General features: G+C 46.4%; 4 protein-coding genes across 8 annotated transcripts; 2 read left to right on the top strand and 2 right to left on the bottom strand.

The window, feature by feature from the left end:
• The first annotated feature begins 466 nt into the window (after positions 1–466).
• Positions 467–4,049, top strand: LOC115058530 (protein FAM111A-like). Of its 5 annotated transcripts, none has more exons than XM_029525892.1 (3): positions 467–833; positions 1,647–1,714; positions 2,217–4,049. In XM_029525892.1, the coding sequence occupies exon 3, from the start codon at positions 2,280–2,282 to the stop codon at positions 3,660–3,662; it is 1,383 nt and encodes a 460-aa protein (XP_029381752.1). In that variant the 5' UTR covers positions 467–833; positions 1,647–1,714; positions 2,217–2,279; the 3' UTR covers positions 3,663–4,049. The 5 variants fall into 5 exon arrangements, with proteins under 5 accessions (XP_029381752.1, XP_029381753.1, XP_029381750.1 ...); XM_029525893.1 differs by lacking the exon at positions 467–833 and adding an exon at positions 901–1,186; XM_029525890.1 differs by lacking the exon at positions 467–833 and adding an exon at positions 1,220–1,393.
• Positions 3,711–9,495, bottom strand: tlr2 (toll-like receptor 2). Its single transcript, XM_029525886.1, has 13 exons — positions 9,429–9,495; positions 7,946–8,039; positions 7,547–7,806; positions 7,302–7,458; positions 7,079–7,228; positions 6,792–6,998; positions 6,598–6,720; positions 6,140–6,290; positions 5,788–5,952; positions 5,502–5,681; positions 5,287–5,427; positions 4,713–5,221; positions 3,711–4,625 (listed from the first exon to the last, which is right to left on the bottom strand). Coding segments are annotated over exons 2-13 (2,439 nt in total). The 5' UTR covers positions 7,948–8,039; positions 9,429–9,495; the 3' UTR covers positions 3,711–4,231.
• A 3,158-nt stretch (positions 9,496–12,653) lies between these two features.
• fgb (fibrinogen beta chain) lies at positions 12,654–15,662 on the top strand. The gene is made up of 13 exons (XM_029526651.1): positions 12,654–12,731; positions 13,072–13,113; positions 13,200–13,283; positions 13,368–13,502; positions 13,609–13,677; positions 13,761–13,875; positions 13,956–14,062; positions 14,158–14,272; positions 14,378–14,497; positions 14,589–14,711; positions 14,791–14,885; positions 15,128–15,318; positions 15,431–15,662. Exons 1-13 carry the CDS (start codon positions 12,654–12,656, stop codon positions 15,660–15,662), a joined length of 1,506 nt encoding a protein of 501 aa, XP_029382511.1.
• Positions 15,663–18,878: 3,216 nt separating this feature from the next.
• On the bottom strand, positions 18,879–26,299 carry fga (fibrinogen alpha chain). Its single transcript, XM_029526893.1, has 15 exons — positions 26,205–26,299; positions 25,248–25,367; positions 24,777–24,881; positions 24,506–24,689; positions 24,209–24,354; positions 24,017–24,115; positions 23,723–23,887; positions 22,988–23,636; positions 21,666–22,364; positions 20,688–20,809; positions 20,273–20,456; positions 20,060–20,205; positions 19,592–19,855; positions 19,274–19,278; positions 18,879–19,005 (listed from the first exon to the last, which is right to left on the bottom strand). The coding sequence occupies exons 2-15, from the start codon at positions 25,302–25,304 to the stop codon at positions 18,879–18,881; spliced, it is 2,952 nt and encodes a 983-aa protein (XP_029382753.1). The 5' UTR covers positions 25,305–25,367; positions 26,205–26,299.
• Positions 26,300–27,698: the final 1,399 nt, after the last annotated feature.

Here is a 27,698-nt window from a genome sequence, read left to right as displayed (position 1 = left end):
AGATCTGTCAATAAGATAAAAAAGGGAACTACAGCTCTACAGCAGAATCTGAACTGAAGTACATTTTATCAGCAGTATTTCTGACATCAACGGGCTCTGACCATGTGCTGGACGGAGTCAGGTAAAGCCTGAACTTTTCTTTATTACAGAATAACAGCAGCGCTCTGTTAGTTCACCTCACTTCCCATCAACCCACCTCAGTGACTGAAGTGTCATCTGCTTTATTTACTGATGGGGATTCAGAAGGAGAGTCAACAAGAAACTGAAACCATGTTCTTAGACACGACTCTCTGTCACTGCTTAAAAGACCCAGCCTGAGATTCTACAAATATTCTGGATATTTCATAACTAGAACTGGTTCTGTTAATACGTTTGTTCTCTTTGAACACGTCATTGTGTTGTGTTGCGTTTTGTTTTTTAGATGAAGTGTGATTTACAGAAAGTCACATGTTCACAAAAACGTTTAAGAAAATGAAACAAAAACGGCCTAAATCTGATGACTCCTTCTTAAAATCAGTTTGTCCAGATAGTATTTAATCCTCAAAATCATTTTACCAACGTCAGGTCTCTGACCAGACTGAATGTCTCATGTAATACATCATGTCAGTATGTGAAGTATTCGTCTTGATGCAGTCACAGCACGAGTTAGGGGAAGTCCATCATTGTTTGGACCTGAGGTTGGAGGTACCAAAGTCAGGAGGCACTAACGTCAAATGTCCAACCTGTATGACTGTTGGCTCCTCCAATAGAAATGCATACATGCTGTTTTGTGGGAGGAGGAACTGCTTTATAAACTGACTGTAAGTGACTGTATCTCTTCAGCTTCATTTAAGGTAAGTTCCTTTTCCTTTTATGTTTAGACCTACAGAAGGGCTCCTTATGATCTCATCTTAAATCACTGCAATAAAATTTAATCATCTCCAATTTGCTGAAGTTTGTAAATCAAAATACAAGTTAGTTCGTTTTGGTACAGTGATGTAGAAGAATGAGTAATAAAGGAATAAAGTGTGATGATGATTATAGAAGGAAGCCTCAATAGTGCTTTCATCATCTGTTAAAGTGATTTGTGGAACCTGTTAGTTTGGATTTCAGTGTGTTCATCTTTTACGTGCTGTGTCAGAAAAGCAGTAAACTGCAGAGTGACTTCATGTGCTAGCTGTTAGAGTCCTTTTGCTTTCATGCTTATGTGAGTGTGTTTGCATTGAAGTGTTATCACAGTCGGTGCCATGTGTGGAGTATGCGGGGAAAATCCAAACATGGGAAGTGGTAGTCACTCACGGGTTGTTGCTGCAGACCGGGGAATGCACACAATCTCATTTAACCGACCTGTGACAGTGAGGAAAGCAGCAACAGGAGGCGTATCGCTTTGGAAATGACCGTCACGGCGACAGCTGTCAGTTGTAGTTGGGATGAAATGGGACAATTCATATTTTTCTTGCGTTGAACCATTTGAAGCAGATATAAGTATTCAAGAAATGGCTGAAAAATCTTTGACACACTTGTCTTCTCAGTTGGTTGGGTATACTTTGTGTGTAAAATGTTAGCTAGATAATTTGTTGTGGTTCAAAAAAAACAAATTGAAACCACAGTGGTTGGTTCCAGGCAATTTCAAATCAATAATGACAGGTGTGTTTTTTTTCTCCTAGGTCTCAGATCTGATTCCATAAACCGCTGAAACCAAAAGTGACAATATATCTGTTCAACCAAGTCAGAGGTAAAACATCCCTTTTTTGATTTACAGTCAACACTCAATGAATCGTATGAAATGGAAAACAAGTTCATGCAAAACCTCCTGACATGTGTTTCTGACGTTAATAGAGTGAATGACAGTAAGACAATCTTTTTTCTCATGACAAAATGAAAAATAACTGAGACTGTGCCCGCCTGAGCTGGTTTGTCTGGATTCCACAGTGAGTCACGAAGCAGCTTTCTTCAATGAGAACAAACAGTGAGGAGAGAAACTGAATCCTTTTATGATATACAGGTGTGAAGTGAATTACCTTTCCTCTTGTTCACCAGGAGAACTTTAACTTGCCACAATCGCTGTCATAATTGACAGACTTCACTCATCCTCGTGGTTTCCTTGTTTCGATGAAGCACCGCCCTCTTTTGAATCCAACCAATCCAAATTAAAAATGATCATTTCCAGATGTCAGGTAGGCTTTGTGGTTTTACAAATAATCATATCTCTGAAGGTTTTTCTTTCTGTCTTTTAGGTTTAAAGGACATTTCCTGTTGACAGCAGCCATTAGAGGGTTAGTGTTAGAAAGCAAAGCAGGATGGATCCACACATTCTGGTCCAGGCGAACTCCTCCGTCCAATCACAAGGAGGGGAAAAGGCACGCCAAGTGAAAAGGTGGTTTCTCTTCTTCCTCCTCCTGAACGGACTCAGTCGGGGTGCCGGCCAAGGTAATCCAGACACCGTTACAGAAGGATGCTCACCACAGGAAGGCTGTTCCTGGGAGAGAACCACCGTGGAGAAAGACGGACAACAGGAAGTGGAACATCAAGCTCTGCTCCGGACAATAAAGGAAGTCAATCCAATCACATGTGACCGCCGCTGTGAGTCGGCACAGCTCTCACCACAAGCAGCCAAAGTCCGGTCGACCCCAAGTACCCCGTTAGCTTCTGAGACCCCAGAACTAAAGAAAAAACGGATGGAGGAAAGCTTCTCCGGGTTTTCATCTGAGGAAGTGATCCAGAAGAGGGAACACTCAGCGATGAGACAATCCTTTGGTGAAGCCCACAGATTCATGAATGTGGTGAAAAGGGGGGAATCGGTTTGTAAAATCATTCTTGAGAATGCTCAACAGGGAACCGGTTTTGTTCTGTTTGATAACTTCGTCCTTACAAACGCACATGTGTTCAGAGGTCACATTGATGAAGACGACCTGCAGGTGGATGTAAAAGTTTTGGTCGTATTTAACTACGATGGCACTAACCATGACACCATCTACTTCACTGCTAAAAAAACATTAATTGATTTTGATGACGACGAAGACTACGCTGTCCTGGAGCTCAACCCCGACGGCCAGCGCCTCTTTCGAAAAAACGAAACGGAGAAAATAAAACCACCAGCAGGCCTGCTGAAGTACGTTGGTCCGGTCCCTGCCAGCGGTAAAGCTTATATTACCGGTCACCCAGGAGGAGGAATGAAAGTGATGGATTCTACACATATCATTAAGAAAGAGGAGCGGGTCCAGGCGATCGACGATCATTTACGTCAGTACAAAGACGCTCCCTACACCCTCCACACCATCATTGAAAAGCTCACAGCTCAGGGCATCAAACATGTGTTGCCAGATGGCATTCTGGCAGCTCAAACAGTAACCTACAAAACCTCAATGTCTCATGGCTCCTCTGGTTCTCCAGTGTTTGATGCTAACGGTCGAGTTTTTGGTCTGCATAGTTACATTTTTCATGATAACTTTGGAGCCCAGCCACAGACCGTCATGGCAGTTGCCTTTCATCTGGATAGAATATTCATGCAGTTTCTTACCAACCTGGAGAAAACAGACAATTATGAACTGCTCAGCAGAGTTGAGGAGGAAGTCGAAGGAAACATGTACCTGAAAATCCTAATGAATCTAACTGTAACCCACAAATATTCTTATGAAGCTAATCAGCCTTCTTCAGAAGATTTGGAGGAATCTGAAGACTAGAGAAAACAGTCTGAGGAGACTTGAGAACAAAATTAGACACGATCACAGAAGGACGGTTGTTTATTTTCTAATCTGATATTTGCGTTTATACGTTTAAGCAGTGATACAGTTTGTTGTTATACGATATAAACTTGAACAGAACTGAGACAACGTTCTTTTCTGTCGTGTAGAAAGCATTTTAATCCATCTCAACGTTTTCCTCTTCAGACCAGCCATTCTCCTTCTGTCCACAAGGTGTCCCCGGAGATTCACTTGTGTTCAATTCAGCTGCTTTGTATCTGAGTTTATTTGCTTCATCTAACTAAGTCTGTTTCACATATGTATGTTAAAAGCACATTGTTCCTATTTAAATGATGAGAAACAAATAAAAATCCCACTTCATCCAAATCATTCATTCTCGACTCCATCTCAGTTTTTCTTATTTTATTTTTCTCTTATATTCTTATTTTAAAAAGGTGGTTGAGCTTCCCTCTCTGTGTCTTCCTGCCTTTATCATTTCATTCTTATTTCCCTTTTTTTTATTTTATCTGTCCTTTTTAAAAGCTGTCTGAGCTCCTTGCCTTTTGTTGTCACACTCCATCATTCTCCTTGTCTTCTTCCTCTCTCAGAGCGTTGTGCAGGCTCCTCCAGAAGTTCTCCCTCTTCTCCTCCTCCTGAGGCCACTCCAGGTAGGTGGTGGAGCTCATGAGTTTGCGCAGCTTGCAGAAGCGTTTGGGGATGTCGTCCTGGGACAGCGGCTCAAGCAGGATCAAGATGGCCGGCTCTCCACTGGCGCCGCCATCAAAAAGCCGGAAGTGGGAAAAGTCCAGCTCATAGCGACACCAATCGGACTGGACAAAATTCTCAGAGAGGACGAAGATGGTCCGTCTACTTTGCTCCATTGCGTTTATAATGTTGTCCACGATCCATTGTCCAGGAAGGAAGTCCCGCTTGTGGAGACACAGGTTCAACGGCTGGGGGCCTCTGTGAGTTACAAAGTCAAAATTATTCTCCCCGTTGATGCATAAACAAGAGAGCAGGTGATTTTTTTTTTTCCAAGATTCCACTTACCTTGGCTCCTCCAGTTCAGGCACCAGGTAGGTTTCCACCCAGCCTGCATCTCTTTCACTGTAGGAAACGAAGGCATCGTAGGAGAGCAATGCTTCTGATTCTGCTCCATGCCCGATTCGCCGCCGCCGCTGAGAACTGTGCTTAGCCTTCAGCCAAGCCCATATCATTCTGAGGTACCAGAAGGCATGCAGGCGCCACAGCAGGACAACCAACAGTATCCCAGCAAGCAGTGCTAACCCACAGAAGACGGACTCAAACAGAACCCGGTGGCACATTTCTATGGTGAGATGGACCTGACCCACCAGTTGCCCCTGCAGGCTAAAGGGAGAGTCACAGACGTAGCTCTCCTCTTTGTCTGTTAAATGAAAATCTCCACTTTCCTGAATTCCCGACTGGAAGAAGGTAACAAATTCACACGAGCAGATGAACTTGTTCTGACCTGCCTGGAGATTCTGGAGTCGCTTGTATGCCTGAAGATCTGTCCGGCCGAACATGTTTAAGGTGTTTGACTGTGAAGGAACAAAGAGGGGTCAAAGAACTGAGGAAGGGAACAGGGAGGAGCGCTCTTTCTTACCCTTATATTGAGTGTTTGCAGGTTAGGGAACAGTTGTCCTGAAGGCAGCTGTAGAAGCTTATTCCCTGACAGGTGCAGCTCTCTCAGGGCAGGCAGGGCCACAGTGAAGTCTTGGATGTTGTTGCTGCTCAGATCCAACACCTGGGCACGATAAAACAAGGTAAAGTGCTTTGTCAGATGGTGGTTTTGTTGTGATGCCAATCCGCCTTCAGTACCTCCAGAGTTGCGGGTAGACAGGAAGTGATGCTGGTAAGTTTAGCCCTGGAGATGTTGAGGTTTCGCAAGGTGGATGGCCAGGAGCAGGCTGGGGGCATGGAGCTGTAGCTGGTCCTGCTGATGTCCAGGTGGGTCAGTTTTTCGAGCTTTGCTACTAGGTGACTCAACGTGGACAGACTCTGGACAGAAGAAGGAAAATGAGTCTTCAGCCTGCTGGTTCTTCATCTTGCAGGTTAGTCAGCGGATGAACCACAGGTAAAAGTTAATCATGTGTCAGGGAAGCACCTTCAGATCATTCCCGCTGACGTTCAACACTCTGAGGCCCTTCAGCTTGCTCTCTCCGTCACACAGTGTCTCACTCAGAGTCATGTCGGTCAGCAGGTTGTCGGAGATGTCCAGGTACTGCAGGTTCTTCAGAAGGGCTGACGTGGCACAAGGCATCACGAAGACCTGAGGCAGAACATCACACCTGATTCAGTCATCTCTTCTGGTGTACCGGCAGCTTGCTGATAGTTGCTGCACCAGTTTAGATTCTCACTTTAGCATGAAAATCAGAAGATGTTTGAGTTCTTGTGTGGCTTTGAAAAGATTTATGTAGTTACATGTTTTACCGTAGACTCCTTTTTTTTTTTTTTACCTTGCTGTTTATGACAGACACCTTCCTCGGGTACTGCAGCAGAAACCCCAGCTGCAGAAATGAGACGAACTGAAAGACATCTAGCACCACAGCATCTCGTGCAAAGAACTCATCGATGCTTTTCTGATCGGTCCGGCTGGCTTTCTCCCACCTGACACCAAACGAACAACGACAGCTTCAGTCAGTCATCCGACCCGCTATTAAGGTAAAAGTTGTTCACTTCTTCAGGAGGCGGGCCATAAATATCTCAACTGCCTGTCTGTCTTTTGACATGACGCTGACTGTCCTGGTTCAGTTCAGCTTAGAGATGCAGTAGGTCAGATTCATTGGTAAAATGGAAGCCTTTAATCGTCTTTCACTGGGGACAATCTCACAAATCAGATTCTGTTGATGCCTTCGTAATGGGGACTTTGACTCAAAGACTGCAGACTTTAGCTTTAGTGGCTGTGATTTCATACCTGCCCTCGCCAGTCAATGTCACGCCATCAGTTGACAAGAATTCGAGTGGGACTCCATCAAAAATCTTCATAAGGTTGACAATGCCCTCATCAGAAATGGAAAGGTTACGAAAGGTGATGCGCCTGAGTGACAACAGAGAGGAGTGGTTTGTATTTCATTGTGGATCAACAGTACAAACAGACGGAGGCCACACCTGATCCTCCTCTGAGCTGATTCTCTGAGGGGCTGAATAGACTGGTTGTCCATCAGATGAAGGTCTTGCAGAATGATGGGCGTCTCAGGGTAGGACACGTCACGGAGCACGGCTGATGTTAAGGTTGTATTTGTTAAAAATGGTCCATGGAGACTCAAAGTGACGCGGCCCAATGGCCAAACGTATGCCAGAGTACCTGAGTCGTACCTGCAGAGGAAGGAGCAGACACATCAGTTCTGTTCTCCACACAAAACAAGCATCTTAAACGACAAAGAGTTGGCCCAAACCTGTCCAGGTTGCTGGCGTACACGGTGAGCTCCTCCAGCTGTGTGACTCCAGACAGAGCTGCTCTCTTTAGCTCCTTCAGAGCAGGTCCTCCGAACGCCAGCCTCCTCAAGTTGACCAGCCCCTGAAACACCGGGGTAGACCCCACAGCGCTGCAGGACAGAAGAAGAGACGTGTGGACACTCAGACACCCTGTGGCAGCTTCTCCCTTGTTTCTAATTTTACCTGTAAGGGTTGTTGAGCAGGTTGAGCCGCTGCAGAGCTCCCAGCTCTCTGAACCATTTGGGGTTGAGCACAGTCAGCTGATTGTCGGACAGATCTAGTTCTTCCAAACTCCACAGGCAGTCGAACGCCGCCTGATGGATCTCAGCCAAAATGTTCCCTGGAAGAAGTAAAGTTCATATTTATGACATCATTTCCTGGACAGGTGTCCAGTTTATCAGAGACGAACAGCCACCCATCAGCGTTACCATGGAGACTCAGAGCCCTCAGTTCCCGGTGGCCCGTCAGGTCGTCAGCTGTCACCGTGGTGATGTTGTTGAAGCACAGGTCCAGAGTCAGTGCACGCTCCGTTACCCTGGGGACACGGGTGAACTGACGGTGGGAGCAGATACAGGAGAGCTGAAGGTCACAGCTATCACAGGACGGCCTCTCAGCGCCTGAGCTTGACCTCTGACCCCAACACAGGGAGAGGAGGAGGAGGAGGTGACGGCTGGTCGGATCCCTCATCCTGTTTAAAAATACCAAATGGATCAGATCGAGTGAGACAGCGTATGAGTCAGGATCAGGAAGCAGCAGAAACAGAAATCTGGGGAGGAAGTGGAATTCGATAGAAGAGGAAGTCTTCAAGACTTTTAAAAAACTTTTACATGCAAAAGTGAAGTCCACACCAGAGACGTTCTCTGGTTGGTGTCACTGAGCTCTGAATTTGTGGATTCAGGTTTGCTCTGGTTTCACTGCCGGCTGTGATGGAGGAAGGTAAAACACATTTTCACACAGTTAGTTTCATTTATATGGACCTTTATGTCGTATCGGCCTTCATACAGTTCCATTTGTGTTTTTCTTCTTTTGGTTGTATTTAATTTATCCAAGAAGAAGCTCCTTAAACTAAAAAAGAAGTGCTACACAATGTTGACAAGAAGCAAACTAAAAAAAACGTAAGCGTTTACTGGAAAGCCCCTCCCACTCTGTTTCCATCCTCATTTAGTGCTTCCTTATTATTTATCTGCTCTTTGGAGCAGGTCCAGGCGGCACAATGAGCCTGACCCCGATAACTCCAATCACAAAAGGTGTTTGCCCCCTTCTTCATTTCTTTGTCACACTTAAATGTTTCACATCAAACTGATTTAAACTGATTTAAATATTAGACAAAGATAACACCAGTAAGCACAAAATGGAGTTTTTAAATGAAGGTTTTTATTATTAAAGGAAAGAAAAAGTTACATCCAAAGGGGGCCGATGATCTGAAACATTTCAGTGTGACAAACATGCGAGGCAACACTTTTCCACGCCGCTGAATGTCGGTTTGATGTGCCTTACGTGTTTTTTTTTTGTGCTGGTTGCAGATCAAAGACAAAAGCTAAAAATGAGATCTTTATGACTGACTGAGGGAGGAAGTAAATATCTCAGTGGTGGCTGTTCCAACCAAGTGTGAAAGAGGTAGTGAGCATGAAAATGAAGTGAGAACGAGCCTGTGGAAGTAAGTTTGATTCTTTATGGTTAAATTGTTCTGCTGCACAGACAATTAGGAGTCATCAAACAGAAAAAACAACCCAAACTGATATCTCGTTGGTTTTGTAGTGATGTGGTAACACAAATGGCTTTATAGAAACCACAACAATTATCTGGATCAAACACTTCTTTTTTTTGTCAGGACATGCGGACAGCAGATGAATTAAAAGAAACAGCAGTAAAAATAAGATAAATCTTTATTAGTGCTCTGTGGAGGATGTTAAAGTGAGTCCACAGGCCAAATATGGAACTAATGAAAAATTAAGAACATGAACTAAAAAGCAAAATACAACTACATACAATAACAATATAACAATTCTGTTTGCATGTGCGATGCAGGAAATAATAAAACGTGCAGACTTTCCTGAGATTTTTGGATCATTTCATTTTAAAGGTGCAGAGAATGAAATGTTTGATCATTAAACCATAAAGATAATTCTAAACTTTTACAAACATCACAAAAGCTGCCCAACGTCGTTTTGACTCTGCCGTAAGTCTTCAAAGTTCTCTCATTACACTAAAGTCCAAAATAAAAACTGATGAGGTTGAAATAAAATGAACGAGTGCCGGTGAAAGATGTTCAGTAAAAGAAACTGACACCTGAATGAGTGAATCTCTTACCTCAGTCCACACAGTGACTACCTCACAATGAGGAAAATCTGCTGCTCCGGCTGTCAGTGGAGGAGAACACGATGCAAATATCTGAAACGACACTCAGTTCCTCTTTCTTTGCTTCAACGTCACGGTCAGTTGTGTTTGGACTTGGAGTGAAAAAATGTGACTGTTACAGACACAGACATTATTTCTGACATTTTTAAATGGGAATGGAAAACACTGACTCTGGTGAGATTTATTGAATCACTCTGTGTCCATTCAGAACTGTGTTTTATCGTTTATCTAGAAAAAAATACAGATCTATTCCGGTGTAGTTCTGCTTGCGACCTCTAGATGAAGCCAAAGTCTTTTGTAATCCCCTCCAGTGCAGCTCCTGCTCTGTAGTCATAGTGTGAATCAGCCACCGTGCAGCCAATTAACACCAAATCTCACCCACAATGCATCAGTTCGTCCGGTCACTTCCTGTGCATCATATGCCGTGACGGTCCAGAAGCTCTGTTAATAGAGAAGAGAGGAGAGCTGTGGAGAGCCTCCACAGAAGATGATGCTGTTTTTGAAACATACTCCCGTAGCCATGGAAACCATTGATGGACCTTTAACACTGTTCTTTGACGCTAACGTTGTGACAAACACACCATCAGATCGTTTTCTCAGTGGCATCATGGCCTTTTAACGGTTAGTGAGGATGGCCAGCAGGAGCACAGTGAAGGGCACCTCGTTCATAACGCTGGAAGTTTGATACCAGTCATTAGATTTTATAGATTAAATTCTATGTCACCGATATCATCATATAACATGTCTCAACAGTCTGTAACCCAGATATCCACAAAACCAGAGCGACTTTAGATAAGAACGAATTTCCTTTCATCCTAAAGTTACAGGTAACCTGAAAACCCTGAGCCCAAAAATCTGGGACACAATAAGACGCCGTGAATAATGAGAAGAAGAGCTGATGTAACTGAACACCTACCTGGCTGGGCTGTTCACACAGTAAGGGCGGAAGAAGGGGGACGATCCAGCTTGGCCACATCAGACTCCTGAAAAGAGTGATTGTTGCTGAAACACTTGTCCTCAGCTTTGTGGTGAACGCGAGGGAAACATGAGCTTCGATACAGAAGAAGGATCATCAGCCATCTGCGGAATAAAAGGCCGAGAAGCAGCAGCAACTTTGACTCAAGGCGCCAGCCGATCCTGAAGGAGGTGAGTCAGATCATTAAATGGAATTATTGTTATCAGCAGCAGCAGTTCTGTCTGTTTCTGCTCCTCTTTGACAGACCAGCTGCCTCTTCGTCATCGCCGTCATCACCATGAAGGTGCTCGGTGTGTTTCTGACACTCAGCAGCGTCCTGACTCAGATTCGCTCCGTCCCGCTCAACGCCACCACCTCCATCTCCAGGGACTCCCATTACTGCGACTACGTGAGGCAGCACTGTCACCACAACAGCGTGGGGGCGTTCTGCCCGACGTGCGACGCCAACGGGAACTTCCTCCCGCAGCAGTGCTGGCCGTCAGCCGGATACTGCTGGTGTGTCGACATCTTCGGCGGGACGGAGATACCGAACACGCAGACGGCGCTGGGAGGTCTATCAAACTGTGAGGGTGAGGAAGGGAACGGAATACGTTCAAACAGGCCTTTAAAATGACTCCTCTGTGGCTCACTGATGATGCTTCACTGTGTGATATTTTTATCTTTACTGAGATACATCATCTTGATTCTCCGGCTTTTCTTGTGTAGTTTATAAATCTATGTTTTGCATTCATTTCTGTCAGTTGTGCCAAAATGAAAACAGCCACAGCTGAAATGTGTTTGATGGATTTTTGTAGGTGAGCATCATTACTGCCCCTCCGGCTGGACCTTCTTTGAACAAAGGTGCTTCATCTTCATCGACAGCCCGAAGACGTGGACCGATGCTGAGGTGAGGAGCGACAGGACGTGCACTGGAGATCACTGTTCTGCTGCGACGGGAAAACCTCTTCTCTTCTTTCCTCCAGATTTACTGTCAGTTCGAAGGCGCCAACCTGGCGTCCATCCACAGCTATGAGGAGAATCACTTCGTCATGTCTCTGACTCGAGGAGACACCAACTCCTTCCCCCTGACGTGGATCGGCGGCTTCAGCGCCATTTACGTATGACAGCTGAGCACATCTCAGAAATGATGAACTTCTTTATTAATCATCATCTCATGAAATATTTGCCTCTGCCCACCTACAGCCGGGTTTTTGGATGTGGAGTGACGGCTTCAAGTTTTTCTACGAGAACTGGTCCAAAGACCAGATCCCTGAGAGTTCCAGCAACTACTGTCTGAAGATGAATTATAAACGTAATAAACTGCACAGGCACACATTCATTTTAAACGTTTCAAGCCTGAAATACTGAAAAGCCGTCTTGGTTTTTGCTTTGCAGATGACTTGAAGTGGTTCTACGACTCCTGTGCCGAGTCGTACCCTTTCGTTTGTGTTAAGAAGATCTAAACTCCGCCAGCTGAGCTTGGTGGTTGAGTAAGATCGCTGATTCTTCCTTGATTTAGTTGAAACTGATTGGTAGGTGTTACACAACTGTGGTCAGATGGATCACCTGTACATATCTGTGTTAAATAAACACAATGCTGCAAACACTGTCAACACATTCTTCTATAAAAACACACAAGTCATACTTACACTGACCCACTCTGTTCTGGGTCAGATGACTCCGTCCGTCCCTCAAACAGAACTTCATCAAATATCAAACAAAACAAATGTTGAAAGAATCAGCTGAGCGGCTGACTGACAAACTCACATTGTTACTGCACTTCTCCAACCAAACACTAAGTCCTGAGCCTCTTTAGTCACAGCCTGATACACAATTTGTCAAACTCCTCTGCAGTCTCTGGATTTTGAGAACTCAAAATCTGCCATTTATTCCAACCTTTTGTGATAATAGTTGTTTTTCTTGTCTTTGGAAAAACAAACAGCTCCTATTGGCACATAAGTTCAGCAAATTCTGATTTGTCAGGAAACTCAGGAAACCTTTTGCCCTTTTGTTCGTTGACACATCTTGTATTGACCCTGTGACTCAGGATGAGTGAACCCGTCAGAGATTGGCCAATTCTGACGGATCAATAAACGTGTGGGAGGACGCTGGCCGATGAGGGAGGCGAAGCATAAATACCCGTCAAATCAGACTTTAGGGACAGGGAGAGCTGAGAGCACGCACCGAAGACAGCAAAGGGAGTTTGATAAGAGTCGAGGATGATGAAGACGCTGCTGCTGGTGTATTTGTGTGTGTACGTGGCCTGGGGTCAAGATAATCTGGACTACGACGATGGCGAGGTGAGTTTGAAACTTTATTGAGACTGAACATCGGAGGAAGGCACAAAACATCCAGAATGTTTCATCTGATTCAATGTTTTTTAGTGCTGATGGATAGTTACATCTTGTTTTCCTAACCTTTAACAAATACTCACATCTTTGATGCTCAAAAATATAATTCGTGATTGAAGACTTTTTGCCAAAGAACAAGATGTGTTGACTTTAAATTAAATCATGAAGTAATGAAATTCACCCAAAATTAAAAGTTCAGTTAGATCCTTAAAATAAATAAATGATAAATGATGTTAGTTTTCAACAGCAGTGACATTTTAAAAAGGAGTATTTGTGCTTTGATTTTCAGGTTGTGGACGAACAGACAAACGCGTCGGGAGAAAATAACACAGTACGTAGAACAACATCTAGATTTACGTCTAGATTCCCTCTTTTTTCCGGTCCTGTCTCACCTCCTTTTGTCTCTCTACCATCCAGGGAACAACAGTAGACGCTCGTGGTCACCGTCCACTAACAAAGGGTCGGGATTCCTATAACCCAAACCGTTATTCCCCGGCCCCCGTTGGCGGCCGCAACAGGTACAATCTTATTTGACCTTCATATCTTGTTGAGATGAAGCCTAAATGATTGGCATGTAGGTGTCAGGTGCCTCACCTGCACTGTCACTCTCCATCATCCAGGTATCAAGGCCGTCCAACAACAGCTCTAACCGGACAACAGGTGAAGGAGCAAAAGGAGCATCCGGACGCCGGAGGATGCGTCCATGCCTCAGATGAGATGGTAGGAGGACACCAGCTCCAGGCTGAAGGGCTAACCTTTAAAAGCTGCCTTCATAAGTTAGACCAATATGGTTGTATCCTGAGTTTGTGATGTTTGTGTCCACCAGGGCGTTCAGTGTCCCACCGGCTGTGAGCTGAAGACGACTCTGAAGAAGCAGGAGAGGGACGTCAAGACGGTTCGTTTGTGTTTCAGTATTAAAAAGCAACAAAACAAAAACAAACGAGTCTTCACTATTGACCTCTCCTTCTTTGGCTTCAGACCATTAATAACCTCAAGCCTCAGGTGGACGATCTGTCTCGATCCTCCAACAACATCTTCAACTATGTCAACAGCATGTCCAACTCTCTGAGGGAGCGGCAGAGGATCTTCAACGGTGAGACGACCAAAACGCCTCGTTGGGACTTCTGATACACGTGTTGTCTGAATTTGAATTTAATGTCTTGGCCCTCTCAGACAACAACAGGGTGGTGGGTCAGTACACCGACAGAGTGGAGGAACAGCATGTCTACATCAAGGAAACAGTGGACACCATCTTCCCGTCCAACATCAGAGTCCTACAGGTCCGAGTCCAAACGATGACACATTACAACATTTATCTGCCAGGGGAGTTTTTCCTGTCCACCATTAACTTAAAGTATGCACCATGAACCGGCAGGGAGTCCTGGACCAGATCAGGCTGAAGATCCAGAAGCTGGAGAGGGCCATCCATACCCAGGACGAGTTGTGCAAAGAGCCATGCAAGACCAAATGTCCCATTCCTGTGGTGTCCGGTAAGCGTTCCTTTCCTTTCCCTGACCGAGTGTGGCTTCTGACCCACGTCCAGCCTTTTCTGTCAGGTCAGGTCTCCACCTGTCTTTTTCTCTTGTGTGCTGCAGGTAAGGAGTGTGAGGATATTTTCCGTCGTGGCGGTATTGAGTCCCAGATGTATATGATCCAGCCTGAGAGCGGCTCCTTACCGTACAGAGTCTTCTGTGACCAGACCACCCAAAATGGAGGTGTGAGGATGATCCCCTTCCTGCAGAGACCTTTGAGATGATCTGCTCCGTGTTTCAGTGCTTTTTATTCTTTTATTCTTCACTTCTACAGGATGGCTGCTCATCCAGAACAGGCTCGATGGCAGCGTGGACTTCGGCCGGCGCTGGGATCAGTACCGACAAGGATTCGGCAACATCGCCCTTGATGTTGGCAAAGGCTACTGTCAGACTCCCGGTAGGTCCCTCAGAAACATGGAGGGGAAGCTGCTGTGTTACTTTAGAGACATTTAATGACGTTCAGCTCACGTTTGCAGGTGAATACTGGCTGGGCAACGAACGCATCAGTCAACTTACCAAGATGGGCCCCACCGAGGTTCTCATTGAGATGGAGGACTGGACGGGAAGCAAGGTGAGCCCTCCAGGTTCAAATGATCAGCTGCTGGTTCTCCTGACTGATTTTAACAAACTGGAAGAAGCTGACTGATGTTAAACTGCTTTTTGGTCCAAATGTGTTGTTAGTTTAAAAACCTCAGTGTATAAATGTTCGTTTGCCTTTTAGTTGGATTTTCCTTTCATCACTCGAAGGTTCTCGTTCCAAAGACGAGTTAAAATACAGATGTTTCATCTTTAATGTCTCTGGTCATCATTTAGGTCAACGCTCAGTACCGACAGTTCACCATCCAATCAGAGACGTCCAACTACGTGCTGGCAGTCGATGGTTACTCTGGTAACGCTGGCAACGGTCTCCTGGAGGGATCCACGGAGCTCTTTGGTGAAAACCGCACCATGACCATTCACAACGGCATGATGTTCAGCACCTACGACAGAGACAACGACAACTGGTAGGAGTCTCATGGGATCACAGGAAGGAGTGTTTCTGGCTGAACGTTTGAGTCGGAGCAGATTTCTGTGTGTAACACTCACGCCTGTCTCCTCCTTGTCTGGTTGAACCAGGAACCCTGGCGATCCGTCCAAACAGTGCTCCAGAGAGGACGGAGGCGGCTGGTGGTACAACCGCTGCCACTCAGCCAATCCCAATGGCCGATACTACATCGGCGGAGCCTACACTCGCCGTATGGCCAAACACGGCACGGACGACGGTGTGGTGTGGATGAACTGGAAGGGCAGCTGGTATTCACTCAAGGCCATCAACATGAAGATCCGGCCTTACTTCGCTCCTTCGTAAGCCTGCCGGAGCAGCTCAGCGCGGTTCAGAGGACACCTGAAGATTAAGTTTGTGTTTACCTTGACTGCTGATGGACACGCACACACATTAACACAAAACTGTGTGCAACAGAAATAAAGACGAAGAAAATCAGTTTCGAAAGCATTCAGCTGCAGTTTAACGTTGGTGTTGTTGGTTGGTGGTCTCTAAACGCGCTGAGCTGTTTGTGTCTTCACTGTCCGCTACTCAATAAACACATTGAGGAACATACTTCCTGTCTGCTGTGTGTTTTTCTGCACGTTTACAAATCACTTAGAAATGAAATCAAATGAAAGTTAAGCATGCGGACGGAGCGCCTTTAAGCCCCGCCCCCTCCTCGCGTCACACGTCATACGTCATGTGCGTGATTCAACATGGCGGCGCACACCTGAACTGGACCAAACGATCAGCCGAATCCTGAGATCCACCAGGAAGTCTGCAGGAGTCTGGAAGCGGAACACCAGGCAAGTTTATTCACACAAAGAGCTCCCAAACGGCCCGAACAGAGCTGTTCTGACTCGGTACCACCAGGTTCTGACCCGGCTGCTGGCTTTTACAGACCCCAGAGTTTAACTGGAGAAGTCCTCCAGTGATCCGGAATCAGGCCCGGACATGGTGGGGACATGGTGGGACATGGTGGGACATGCTGGGGACATGCTGGGGACGTGGTGGGACATGCTGGGGACATGCTGGGGACGTGGTGGGGACATGCTGGGGACATGCTGGGGACGTGGTGGGACATGCTGGGGACATGGTGGGGACATGGTGGGACATGCTGTGGACGTGGAGGGGACATGCTGGGGACATGCTGGGGACGTGGTGGGGACGTGGTGGGACATGCTGGGGACATGCTGGGGACGTGGTGGGACATGCTGGGGATGTGGTGGGGACATGCTGGGGACGTGGTGGGGACGTGGTGGGACATGCTGGGGACATGCTGTGGACGTGGAGGGGACATGCTGGGGACATGCTGGGGACGTGGTGGGACATGCTGGGGACATGCTGGGGACGTGGTGGGACGTGGTGGGACATGCTGGGGACGTGGTGGGACATGCTGGGGACATGCTGGGGACATGCTGGGGACGTGGTGGGACATGCTGGGGACGTGGTGGGACATGCTGGGGACGTGGTGGGACACGCTGGGGACGTGGTGGGACATGCTGGGGACGTGCTGGGGACATGCTGGGGACATGGTGGGGACATGGTGGGGACGTGGTGGGACATGGTGGGACATGCTGGGGACGTGGTGGGGACGTGCTGGGACATGCTGGGCTGACTGGACAGAACAGAAACATTTTCCAGGACTGCTGTTCTTTAGAACAGGCTGGACGACTTTGAGGACTTTGAGGACTTTGAGGACTTTGGGAAGGTTCCAGTCTGAAGTGAGACGCTGCACACAGATGTGGACGGACTCCAGATGAGCTGTCCGGCTGATTGTCAGGATGCAGCGTAGTTTTTTCATTCTTGACCTTAGTTGTTACAGAATTTTGCTCCTTCCACGCAGGGTTAGGGTTCATGTTTCCTGGAAACCTTTCCAGCTTGTGATGAGCTTTTCTCGATAAATGTCTGGATGAATCTGAAGCTTTGCCTCGTTCCTTTTTCTGAGTCCTGACAGTCCTCCGTCTGCTTCTAACCACACGGTCCTTTTTCTGAGTCCTGACAGTCCTCCGTCTGTTTCTAACCACACGGTCCTTTTTCTGAGTCCTGACAGTCCTCCGTCTGCTTCTAACCACACGGTCCTTTTCTGAGTCCTGACAGTCCTCCGTCTGCTTCTAACCACACGGTCCTTTTTCTGAGTCCTGACAGTCCTCCGTCTGTTTCTAACCACACGGTCCTTTTTCTGAGTCCTGACAGTCCTCCGTCTGCTTCTAACCACACGGTCCTTTTTCTGAGTCCTGACAGTCCTCCGTCTGCTTCTAACCACACGGTCCTTTTTCTGAGTCCTGACAGTCCTCCGTCTGTTTCTAACCACACGGTCCTTTTTCTGAGTCCTGACAGTCCTCCGTCTGTTTCTAACCACACGGTCCTTTTTCTGAGTCCTGACAGTCCTCCGTCTGCTTCTAACCACACGGTTGTTCGTAGTTGTTTTACTGATGGTCGTTTACCAGATCGAAAACTTTGAGACTGTCACACGTCACCATTTACTGATGAAGCTGTCAGTCAAATGTATGTTTCTTGTTTATATGATTCATCAGCCAATCAGGTGTGTTTGCTTTCAGCCAATCATTTCTTCACAATTAAACTGTTGTCATGGCAACAACACACAGACATTTAACTTTTACAACGAGGGGAGATCAGATTGTTATAGTTTAACATTTAATATGAAAACTTCTGTCTGCTGTCACCTCTGCAACACATTCATTATTTATTCTGTGAACAGCAACACGCTCGGCACAATAATCTGCACATTTATATCTCTTTTATTTTTATCTTTTTTATATATATATATTAAAAAGGGAGTCTCGTCGTACAGCTGTATTCTATTCTATTCTAGATAAATGTTACTTCAGGTTGAGGTTGATTGGTCTCTGCGTGCAATTGGCTGAAAGCAAACACACCTGATTGGCTGATGAGTCTGTCAATCAGAATCAGTTCTATCAGCCAATGGTGACGTCCGGTCAGTCTCAAAATTCAACGTACAGATTTATTAATGCACATTCAGTAATCTGTATGCTCCGTGAATTTATATTACAAGTTGTCAAAGTGAGAGTTTGTTCATATGAGACTGTTCTGACATTAAGTCACCATCAGGAATCACATTTCAAAGAAAATGAAATTAGGCCAGTAAAAGACAATAATAAAGTGATTTATTGGATCTAAAAGCTGCAGTGAAGAATAAAGAAGGCTGATTTAAATGAGAGCTCAGCTGAGGAGCAGAATATCGAGCACACAGTCGACCTCTGATGACCTGACCAGTGTTTGAAGTCAGTGATCTGAGGCTCTCTCTCTGATTTAGACACGTAAAGACACCGTTAAGCTGATTTGGTACTGAGCTTTGAACGGTTCTGCCTTTTTATGTTGTCAGTGACATGAGTTCAGGTGAGCGCTGACCTCTGACCTTTCAATGTCTTATCTGCATTAAGCTGAAGAAAATTCTGGACCATCCACTCGTTGATTTGATGAATACACAAATGAAAGAAGCTTTCCTTGACATCCAGGCTCGGAGCACGTGGGACAACGGAGATCCAGAGATGTCCATCAAAGACTTCCTCCAGAAACAGCTGAGCCGTGAAGATGAGGCCCGACAGCAGGCGCCCCAGTCCGCCGGTTCTGTCCGCCGGTCCTGTCCATCAGGTGGCTGATGAAGGTAACTTTCCTCTCACGTCTGTTAATCGTGTAAAAATATATGAACACACGTCACACGTGGTATAAGGGTGTGTAAATGTATTTATTGTTTTTCCTGTTGTTGTTTTGTGTTACATTTTATTTATGAATGTGATGTTTCTACGGTTCGCTGTGCAGTTATATAATATACAGTTACATGGAATAAGTCAAGTGAGAATTTAAAACCAGAGCTTTCACGGTCCGGCTTGTGAATCTGCTGATGAAAAAAGGATCAACACACGTAACACAACATTGTGTGCAGCAAATACCTGATCTAACATGAAAACAGAGAGGAGCGAGATGTGTTCAAATATTCTAAAGTGTGTGTGGACCGAAAATAATTGGATGTTATTTAAAGTGTGTCCTTGCCATCAAAAAGACAAAACGGAGGTTGAAGTACGTTCCAGGTAGAATCGTTGTGTGTTTTTCTGTTTGGACTGCAGCTTGTTCGACAGAAGAGACTTTAAAACGTAACTTTAACGAGTCACAGTGCCGCCGGTCAGTCCAGTGAAGTGATCATGAATGTTTTGAAGTTATTAACTGTAAACATGTTGAAGAGTTAAGTGTTCTTCTCTTCCAGCTCTGACAGATCCAGAGTCCTGCAGCAGGTTCTCCACCTCTCTCTGGACTGCCGTATATTGTTCAGGTGGAGCAGGGAGGATGTCCACGTCCTGCAGGGTGAGGGGGGGGGCGTCTTCGGGAGGCGAGGGGGCCTTACTTCTCTGGTTCAGACGTTTGGTGATCTGGTCCACGTGAGTCTGAAGCGTCCGATAACTCTGATGATCGACAGTGAACGACGGCGCCGACCGGCAGGATCCACGGCAGCTTCGCAGCTTCATGTCGACGTCCACCTGCCGACGAGAGACACAAACTGGACTATGAAGCTGGATGCCATTCATGAAAATGGACTTTTACACGTTCAGTACTGCAGCTGCCTGATGCCAAACTGACAGTTCCTGTTGATCGGGAACATTTTCAATATTTATGTCATGATGGCAGAAAAAAAGTCAGACTTTTTGTGAGAAGGATCACCAGGAGACGCTAACAGAACTCACCTCAGCTCGATACAAGTCGTCCATCTGTTTCTGGACGCTGGTCAGCAGCTCTTGGAGTTGTGGCGACAGAGTGGACGTTCTTTTCTGTAGGGAGGAGAAATCTCTGGACAGTTCTTCTGCACGTTCCACAAACTTCCGGTCTGACTCTGCCGAGGAAAGACGGCGTTATTAAACAGACAGCGAAGAAATCTGCCTCCACTCTGTCCGACTCACTGTGTCTGCTGCCGTCCACTCTCTGGGCGGAGGTGTAGATGTCTCCCGTCTTTTTCAGCGACTTCTCATTTGCATCCTTGTACTTCTGCACCGTCTGACACACCTCCCACAGTTTGTCCTCCACTTCAGTCTCCATCTGGGACATCAAACCCTGCAGTCTGCAGCCGGAGGGGCATTTAGAGACCTGCAGGACGCCAGGACAGGTGGAAACCAGTGTAACCACGGTAACTGGAGATTGTCGAGTTGTTAAAGGGATTTTGTCTTTAACTCTTTTAGAATGGATTTCCAAACAACTCAAGATAAGTGTGATTGATTCTCTCTAATCTGATCGTTTACATTAAATATGAGTTTATGCCTCAGAATCAGCAAACAGCATTATTAGCTCATCTCATAAATGCAGTTGTGTGTTTTGTACCCAGTCGTCATCTGAACACAGAGGGCCGTCGGACTTCGCTCGACACTGTTGCCTTCCGTATGTGCGGGCGCCACTGAGGGACTGGCGGCCATCTTTGTTCTGCTGCTTCAGCCTCGCACAAACTGCACAGATAAAAAATCGTCACCATCACGGTATGTTCAACATTTCACCACAAACACAACATTTCTAAAACTGTGTTGTTGTTGTTCTGCCATCTTTAAGGATAAATAACATTTTTATTTTTAGACTTTTAGCTCGTTATAACTGAAATGATCCAACACAGAAAGTCTTATGGCAGCTCCTCATTACGCTTCAAATGTTTTTATTGTATTTCTCATTTTATGACATCCAGGTCGAAGGCCAACTTTAACATGGAAGTTAATAAAAATGGGCATTTAGAATAAAAGAAAACGTAAACATTGATGTGACGTAACGACCAGACAGTCATTTGGTGAACTATTGAAAAGCTTTAGATATAAATTACAATATTTTTAGAGATGTCACAAATAATTTCACAACAAAGATGAAAATGTATACTAGTTTTTATGTTTTAAATGGAGTAAAAATCACATTTACTGTTCTGATTATTTTATTGGAGTTTGAAACAACGCTTTCTCTTTGTGGACTAAAACTTTAACATTAGCAGCTCTAACATCCGTATTTCATGAATTTGTCATTTTGGCAGAAAAAAGACCACAAACCACCGAAGCTGAAGTGAACATGCCATCTTTATTGATCGATCAGAGAGCACAGTGATTTTCCAGCATGCAGGTCAATGACGTTTACAGAGAGGTGAGGAAAACACAAACACAGACACACTGACACTGTTTGACATGATTTGGAAATCTCAGAATGATTAACGCAGTTCGACAACCTCCAAAATCTGAGCCCACCTTCGACTTTTGTGCTCAAATATTGATTTACCCTCCTCCTGTGCAACAGTCTGATTGGTTTATTTTTCGCCGCACTAAAGCGCGCTCGGCCGGATGAACATCCTGACGGTTTTCAGGCTGTAGTTGGGCGGTTTGTACGACGCCCAGATGACCCCGTTTTCGATCTCGTAGGGGGCGTTTTTCTCCGGGTCGTATACGCCTTTGTAATAAACCCCATTTAAGTTAGCGTACTGGCAGTTGTTGTACCACCACCCACCCCCGAACATCTCTGCACAACTCTCCTCCCACTTATCGTTGTCTTTGTCGAAGGTGCTGAATTTCATACCGTTGTGGGATACCAAAGACGCCGCAGCAGACTTGGGCGCCACCAGAGAGTCCCCGGCGTCCCCGGTGTACCCGGACACGTGCAGCGGGTAGCCCTCCTCCTCTGATCCAGCCCTGATTATGTACTCAGCGCTCGCTACGCCTCCTTCCCAGTCCTCAAGCTCCACCTTTAGCAAAGTCTCGCTCTGATTGGTCAACAGGTGGAGGTTCTGGTTCCCTAACCAAAGCTCCCCTTTGCCCTGCTGGTCCACTGAGCCGAACCCTTTACGGTATTCAGCCCAGGATCGGTTGAAGCTGAGCGCGCCACTCTCTCTCTGCTGGACTAATAGCCACCCCCCCATTAGCCCCTCCTGCTGGCAGTAAACCTCCACTACACCCTTGGACTCAGTGCCGCCGGGTTTGATCGTAAACAGTCCGTTTGTTTCCCCTTTGAGGTGGTTCTGGTAGGCGTCAACACAATCTGTGAACAGAGAGGGGTAAACCGCAGGCGGCGAGTTAGATTGGAACGGCTCGTTCTTTGGTCGGCTGGCTAAAATGTACCCACACTTTCCCAACTTATGACTAACCTTTAAAAAAGCGCTTGTCTAAACTGAGTTTACCAAATCTGCAGGATCAAGGCCACAGCTACTAACGAGAAACTGAAGTCCAGGACGTTCAATCGTGCCTTTTGGACTCGATTAGAAGTATTTCTGAAGGAGAACACACCTTCACGTTTGTCTCAAGCTGTCTCTTGACATGACCTTTTGACCTCAATGTCTCTAAAGTTGTAGCTATGGCCCTGCTAACAATAAAAATTCTTCAAATACGACAGTTGAAATGAATTCCATTCAAAACAATGATCTGTAGTCGAAACGTGAATCAGTTAAACTTTAGTTCCTGTTCAGCTTCACTGAAAACTCAAAGTAATTTTATCAATGAATAACATCAAAATGGATCTTTAAGCTCTGACAACAAAAGAATAAAAAATGTGTTCACTTCATACTTTTGGTACAGAGGGCTAACGAGCAGAGCTAGCTGATGCTAAATCATGCTGTCTAGCTGAATGTGCCAGATTTTACTCAACAGGTTCTGATGTTTTGGTACCTTTTCCTACATAATCGGCCTGACGCTCGACACGCACGCTCTTCACACTCCGGGCGTGGAAATCAGGAACGTCTTCCTCTACGTGGCCTGCGTGGAACGCACCGAGGTCAAACCCGAATGGATCAGTGAATCCTGTTTTGGTATGTCCTGTGATGCTTCCCTTGGTGCCTCCCAGGTGGACGACCTTGGATGAAGATGAAGATGAAGACGATGAGAATGAGGAGGACGTATGGCTGAGGTCGGGGAAGATGGAGCTCATCCCTCCCTTGCTGCTGTCCGTCATGCTCTGGCACTCTGGGCCTCCCTGCATCACCTCCTCCATCTTCTCCACCGGCCCGTCCTTTGTGTGGACAATGGTCCTCCTGATGCTCTTGGTGCAGGTGACCTTCTGCGACGACACGTGCTGTGTACTGGTTGTGCTGGGCCCGCCGAAACTGCCAAAGCCTCCGCTAAACAAGTCACCATCACCACGTCCTCCGAGCTCAGTGATGGATGATGATGATGATGAGGTGGATGAGGAGGAGGAGGAGGTGGAGGAGGTGGAGGAGGCACCTGTAGCAGGAGAGTAGGAAGTACCTGGAACCTTGGAGATGGTAGCTGGAGATGAGCTGGAACCTTCATGTTCGAGGACCAACTGAACCGTCTTCACCTGAGAAAGGAAAAGGTGGAAACCTTCAATCGAGGCGACCGACATTCTGCTCATGAGTGGAAGGAAACGTCTGACTGGAGTCTCACCTCAGGGAACACGTCCTCCGTCTTCTGGCCTGCGACCTGAGCCGAGTCGTCGCCTGACTTGTAGATACTGTCCACGATGGCGTCCTGCAGCGGGCGGCTCTTCATCACGTACAGCGTCCCCACAGACTCGACGCTCTGAGCCGAATGGGAGTCCAGCTGGTTGACCTGCAGCAGACAAAACAAGCAGATGTTGGTGAAGCAGGATCAGAAACTGGCTGAAGGAAACCTGCCGCCAGACGATCAGTGTCGAGCTTCAACTACAACTCTGATCAGAATCCAGGTTGAGGTTCTCACCTGCTTCTCCAACGTCACGTAGCTCTCCCGGTCCACGTTGTACTCGGCGTAGCCGCTGCAGGATCCTTTGCAGGAGCGGATCTTAATGTCGATGTCCACCTGACAAAAGAGACAGAGTCGGACAAACTGTTCAACCAATGAGTTCAGAAATGGAGCAGAAGCGACGTTTTTGTCCCTGTTGTGTTTCCGTACCTCCAGCCTCTCCATGTCCACCACCTGCTGTTTGACTCGATCCTTCAGGGCAGCCAGAATCCTCAGCTGTCTGTCGATCTTGACCTTCATGTCTGTGATTCTCTGACGCAGATTCTGAGCCAGATCGTAGTAGTTGTTGTCGTTTCCTGGAGGAAGATGTCAAAATACTGCTTGAGCGTGAAAAATGTTTGATTCTGTTGGTAAAAAGATTGTCCAACGTCCAAAGACACAAATAAATTTGAGCCTAATTCAATCTTCTCTAATCTGGAATAAAGTCCGAGTCCAGTCCGCACTAACCGGAGTCGACGGTGAGGCGGTCCTTCAGGTAGTCGTAGGTCTGCTTGGACACCACGTCTGTGGAGCGGTGCTTGGCATTGTTCTGGTCCAGGAGGTCACGGATCTTCTCGATCCTCTTCAGATTCTCGTGGTCATCTCTGTCTATCAGGCCTTGGATCCTGCAGCCTGACGGACATTTGTGTCCCTGATGGAGGACACGGACAGAAAGGGACGGCGGTTAGAAGCTGGACGAAACGAAAATCAAAGGATAAAATCAGAAGCAGCAGCTCACCCAGTCGTCGTCTAGGCAGAAAGGCCACTCCTTCTGAGAGGCACATTTCTCCGATCTGGTTCCGGGGACCACCGGACGATTTCCTCTGGGGTCGACCACGGTGGCCTGGAAACACACAGGAACAGATGTTTAAATGAAAGAAAACAGATGTGATGATTAACTTCTTGATATGGTCTGAGAAAAAGGTCTGATTCTGAATTTTACCTGGAAACCATTATAAAGATAATTAGACCCAAATAATTCTTAAAATAACTATTTAGAATATTTTAATTTACTGTTTGCATCTTTTGTTTAGTTGTTTTTAAAAAAGGGAAGGATGATACAAAAATACAAAAACCAAGAATTATTTTAAAATGTAGATAATTTAGAAATGAATTCTCAACAAGTTATCTGTTGTCAGTTAAAAAAATACATAAAAGTTAAATGTAAAACGTTGAAGTGTCGTCGTGATGATGAAGATGTGAAACTCACCAGAGCTGAAGCCACAAACATTAAAGCCAAACAGGCGTGAAGGTTCCGTCGCTCCATCTTCGTCTCTGTCGTGGTTGTCGAATGTTTCTCTGCAGCTTCAGTCGGCTCATTTCAAGCCACCTAGTTCAGACAAACTGGTGACTCATCAGCGTTTGGAAACGCCGCTCACGTTGAGCAACAATCGATTATGTGGAGGTTGTTTGAACTGATCGTACCGTTTGGGACAAAGTACACAAACACTCAGGATTTACTGACATTTGCTGCAGCTGTGTGTTCTCAGTAAACAGAAAGAAATAATGATCAGCCTGCAATTACACAACCAAGAATCAGTGACTCAGTTTGTTCTGTGGCTCATTTATTTATTTCTTCATTTCTCCCTCGTCATCTTTATGTGATTTTGTGTCTCTTTGTCAAAATGTGATGACCAAGAAGAGAAGAAGAAATAAAAATGTGCTTTGTTTTTCTAATAATCTATCAAAATGGAGGTTGAGATGACTCCTGCCTTTTATTTTGGGGGCTAAGTCCCTGAAAATGTTTGAGAATCACAGATGAAAATGATTAAAATGGTGTGAAAAATCCAGTTTCGCTTTCAGTCAAATGTCTTTTTACACATTAAATGAATTCTCTTTAAATAAACAGAGTTAAGAGGTTAGTGAAAAAATGAAGAACAGCAATTAGAGACAGAATAAAAACTTCTGGTACATTTGGACATCGGTCAGCACAGTGCAGCAGCGCCACCTTGTGGACAGATGGCCCATCACTGGTCACAGTTTATCAGGTCATTAGCTCAGAAACCAAACGACTGGTTCGACAAATAAGATCTGTTTATGTATCTTCGTGTCCTCATGAGAGCAGATCAGGTGGACAGTTTGTCCTTTCAGACTCCCATTCATAAAAATGGTCACATGATTCGTTATTGGCTATGAAATGTAAATAAATATGAAGTAATATTTCTACCTGTGCTGCAGGAGCCCGTTTGGTTGAACTGCTTCCTGCCGACACCGGTGTGGTCTCTCCTCTGAGGGACTGATGGTGTCCCATTTAAACTGCTTCCTGCTGACGAGGCCGGAGGTCAGAGGTCGGAGGTCAGAGGCAGCTTCCTGCAGCTTCTCCATCTGTCAAGGACACCAAAGGAGGAAAAACTACTTTCACCTTCACAGCTGGAATTGAACCTGTGACGCTGCCATGACGTGACATGTGCACAGAAACATTTACCACTCAGACAGTCCCCCAGCTTCAGGACCAACAGGTGGACCAACAGGTGGCCAACAGGTGACCAACAGGTGGACCAACAGGTGGACCAACCGGTGACCAACAGGTGACCAACAGGTGGACCAACAGGTGGACCAAAAGGTGACCAACAGGTGACCAACAGGTGACCAACAGGTGGACCAACAGGTGGACCAACAGGTGGACCAACAGGTGACCAACAGGTGACCAACAGGTGGACCAAAAGGTGACCAACAGGTGGACCAACAGGTGGACCAAAAGGTGACCAACAGGTGACCAACAGGTGGACCAAAAGGTGACCAACAGGTGGACCAACAGGTGACCAACCGGTGGACCAACAGGTGACCAACAGGTGGACCAACAGGTGGACCAACAGGTGACCAACCGGTGACCAAAAGGTGACCAAAAGGTGGACCAACAGGTGGACCAACAGGTGAACCAACAGGTGGACCAACAGGTGGACCAACAGGTGGACCAACAGGTGAACCAACAGGTGGACCAACAGGTGACCAACAGGTGACCAACCGGTGGACCAACAGGTGGACCAACAGGTGACCAACAGGTGACCAACCGGTGGACCAACAGGTGACCAACCGGTGGGACCAACAGGTGAACCAACCGGTGGACCAACAGGTGAACCAACCGGTGGACCAACAGGTGGACCAACAGGTGACCAACCGGTGGACCAACAGGTGGACCAACAGGTGACCAACAGGTGACCAACCGGTGGACCAACAGGTGACCAACTGGTGGACCAACTGGTGGACCAACAGGTGGACCAACAGGTGAACCAACCGGTGGACCAACCGGTGGACCAACAGGTGGACCAACAGGTGACCAACAGGTGACCAACCGGTGGACCAACAGGTGGACCAACAGGTGACCAACAGGTGACCAACCGGTGGACCAACAGGTGGACCAACAGGTGACCAACAGGTGGACCAACAGGTGACCAACAGGTGACCAACTGGTGGACCAACAGGTGGACCAACAGGTGACCAACAGGTGACCAACCGGTGGACCAACAGGTGGACCAACAGGTGACCAACCGGTGGACCAACAGGTGACCAACAGGTGGACCAACAGGTGGACCAACAGGTGACCAACAGGTGGACCGGAGACAACATGGCGTTCTTCCAGGTGGCGCCACCATGTTGATCAACAAACCTAAAATAAAGACGACGATGTCACTGGCGGTCAAAAATAAAATCTGTGATGAGA

This window comes from Echeneis naucrates, chromosome 18 (genome assembly GCF_900963305.1).
Source record: "Echeneis naucrates chromosome 18, fEcheNa1.1, whole genome shotgun sequence".
Taxonomy (NCBI): domain Eukaryota; kingdom Metazoa; phylum Chordata; class Actinopteri; order Carangiformes; family Echeneidae; genus Echeneis; species Echeneis naucrates.
Note: the sequence above shows the minus strand (reverse complement) of the source record. Positions and strands in the feature narration are given on the sequence as shown.

Bases quoted from the DNA above. Each gene is read 5' to 3' on its own strand.
- fga (XM_029526893.1), bottom strand. From the start codon at position 25,304: ATGGAGCGACGGAACCTTCACGCCTGTTTGGCTTTAATGTTTGTGGCT. The intron at 24,116-24,208 runs GTACGGAAACAC...CTCTTTTGTCAG, and splicing joins TGGACATGGAGAGGCTGGAG to GTGGACATCGACATTAAGAT. The intron at 19,856-20,059 runs GTGAGTTCTGTT...TCTCGTCGGCAG, and splicing joins ACGACTTGTATCGAGCTGAG to GTGGACGTCGACATGAAGCT.
- LOC115058530 (XM_029525892.1), top strand. From the start codon at position 2,280: ATGGATCCACACATTCTGGTCCAGGCGAACTCCTCCGTCCAATCACAA.
- fgb (XM_029526651.1), top strand. From the start codon at position 12,654: ATGAAGACGCTGCTGCTGGTGTATTTGTGTGTGTACGTGGCCTGGGGT. The intron at 14,498-14,588 runs GTGTGAGGATGA...TCACTTCTACAG, and splicing joins CCAGACCACCCAAAATGGAG to GATGGCTGCTCATCCAGAAC. The intron at 14,712-14,790 runs GTAGGTCCCTCA...TCACGTTTGCAG, and splicing joins AGGCTACTGTCAGACTCCCG to GTGAATACTGGCTGGGCAAC.
- tlr2 (XM_029525886.1), bottom strand. The intron at 7,229-7,301 runs GTAAAATTAGAA...TCTGTCCTGCAG, and splicing joins CTGCTCAACAACCCTTACAG to CGCTGTGGGGTCTACCCCGG. The intron at 5,428-5,501 runs GTACTGAAGGCG...TATCGTGCCCAG, and splicing joins GTCTACCCGCAACTCTGGAG to GTGTTGGATCTGAGCAGCAA.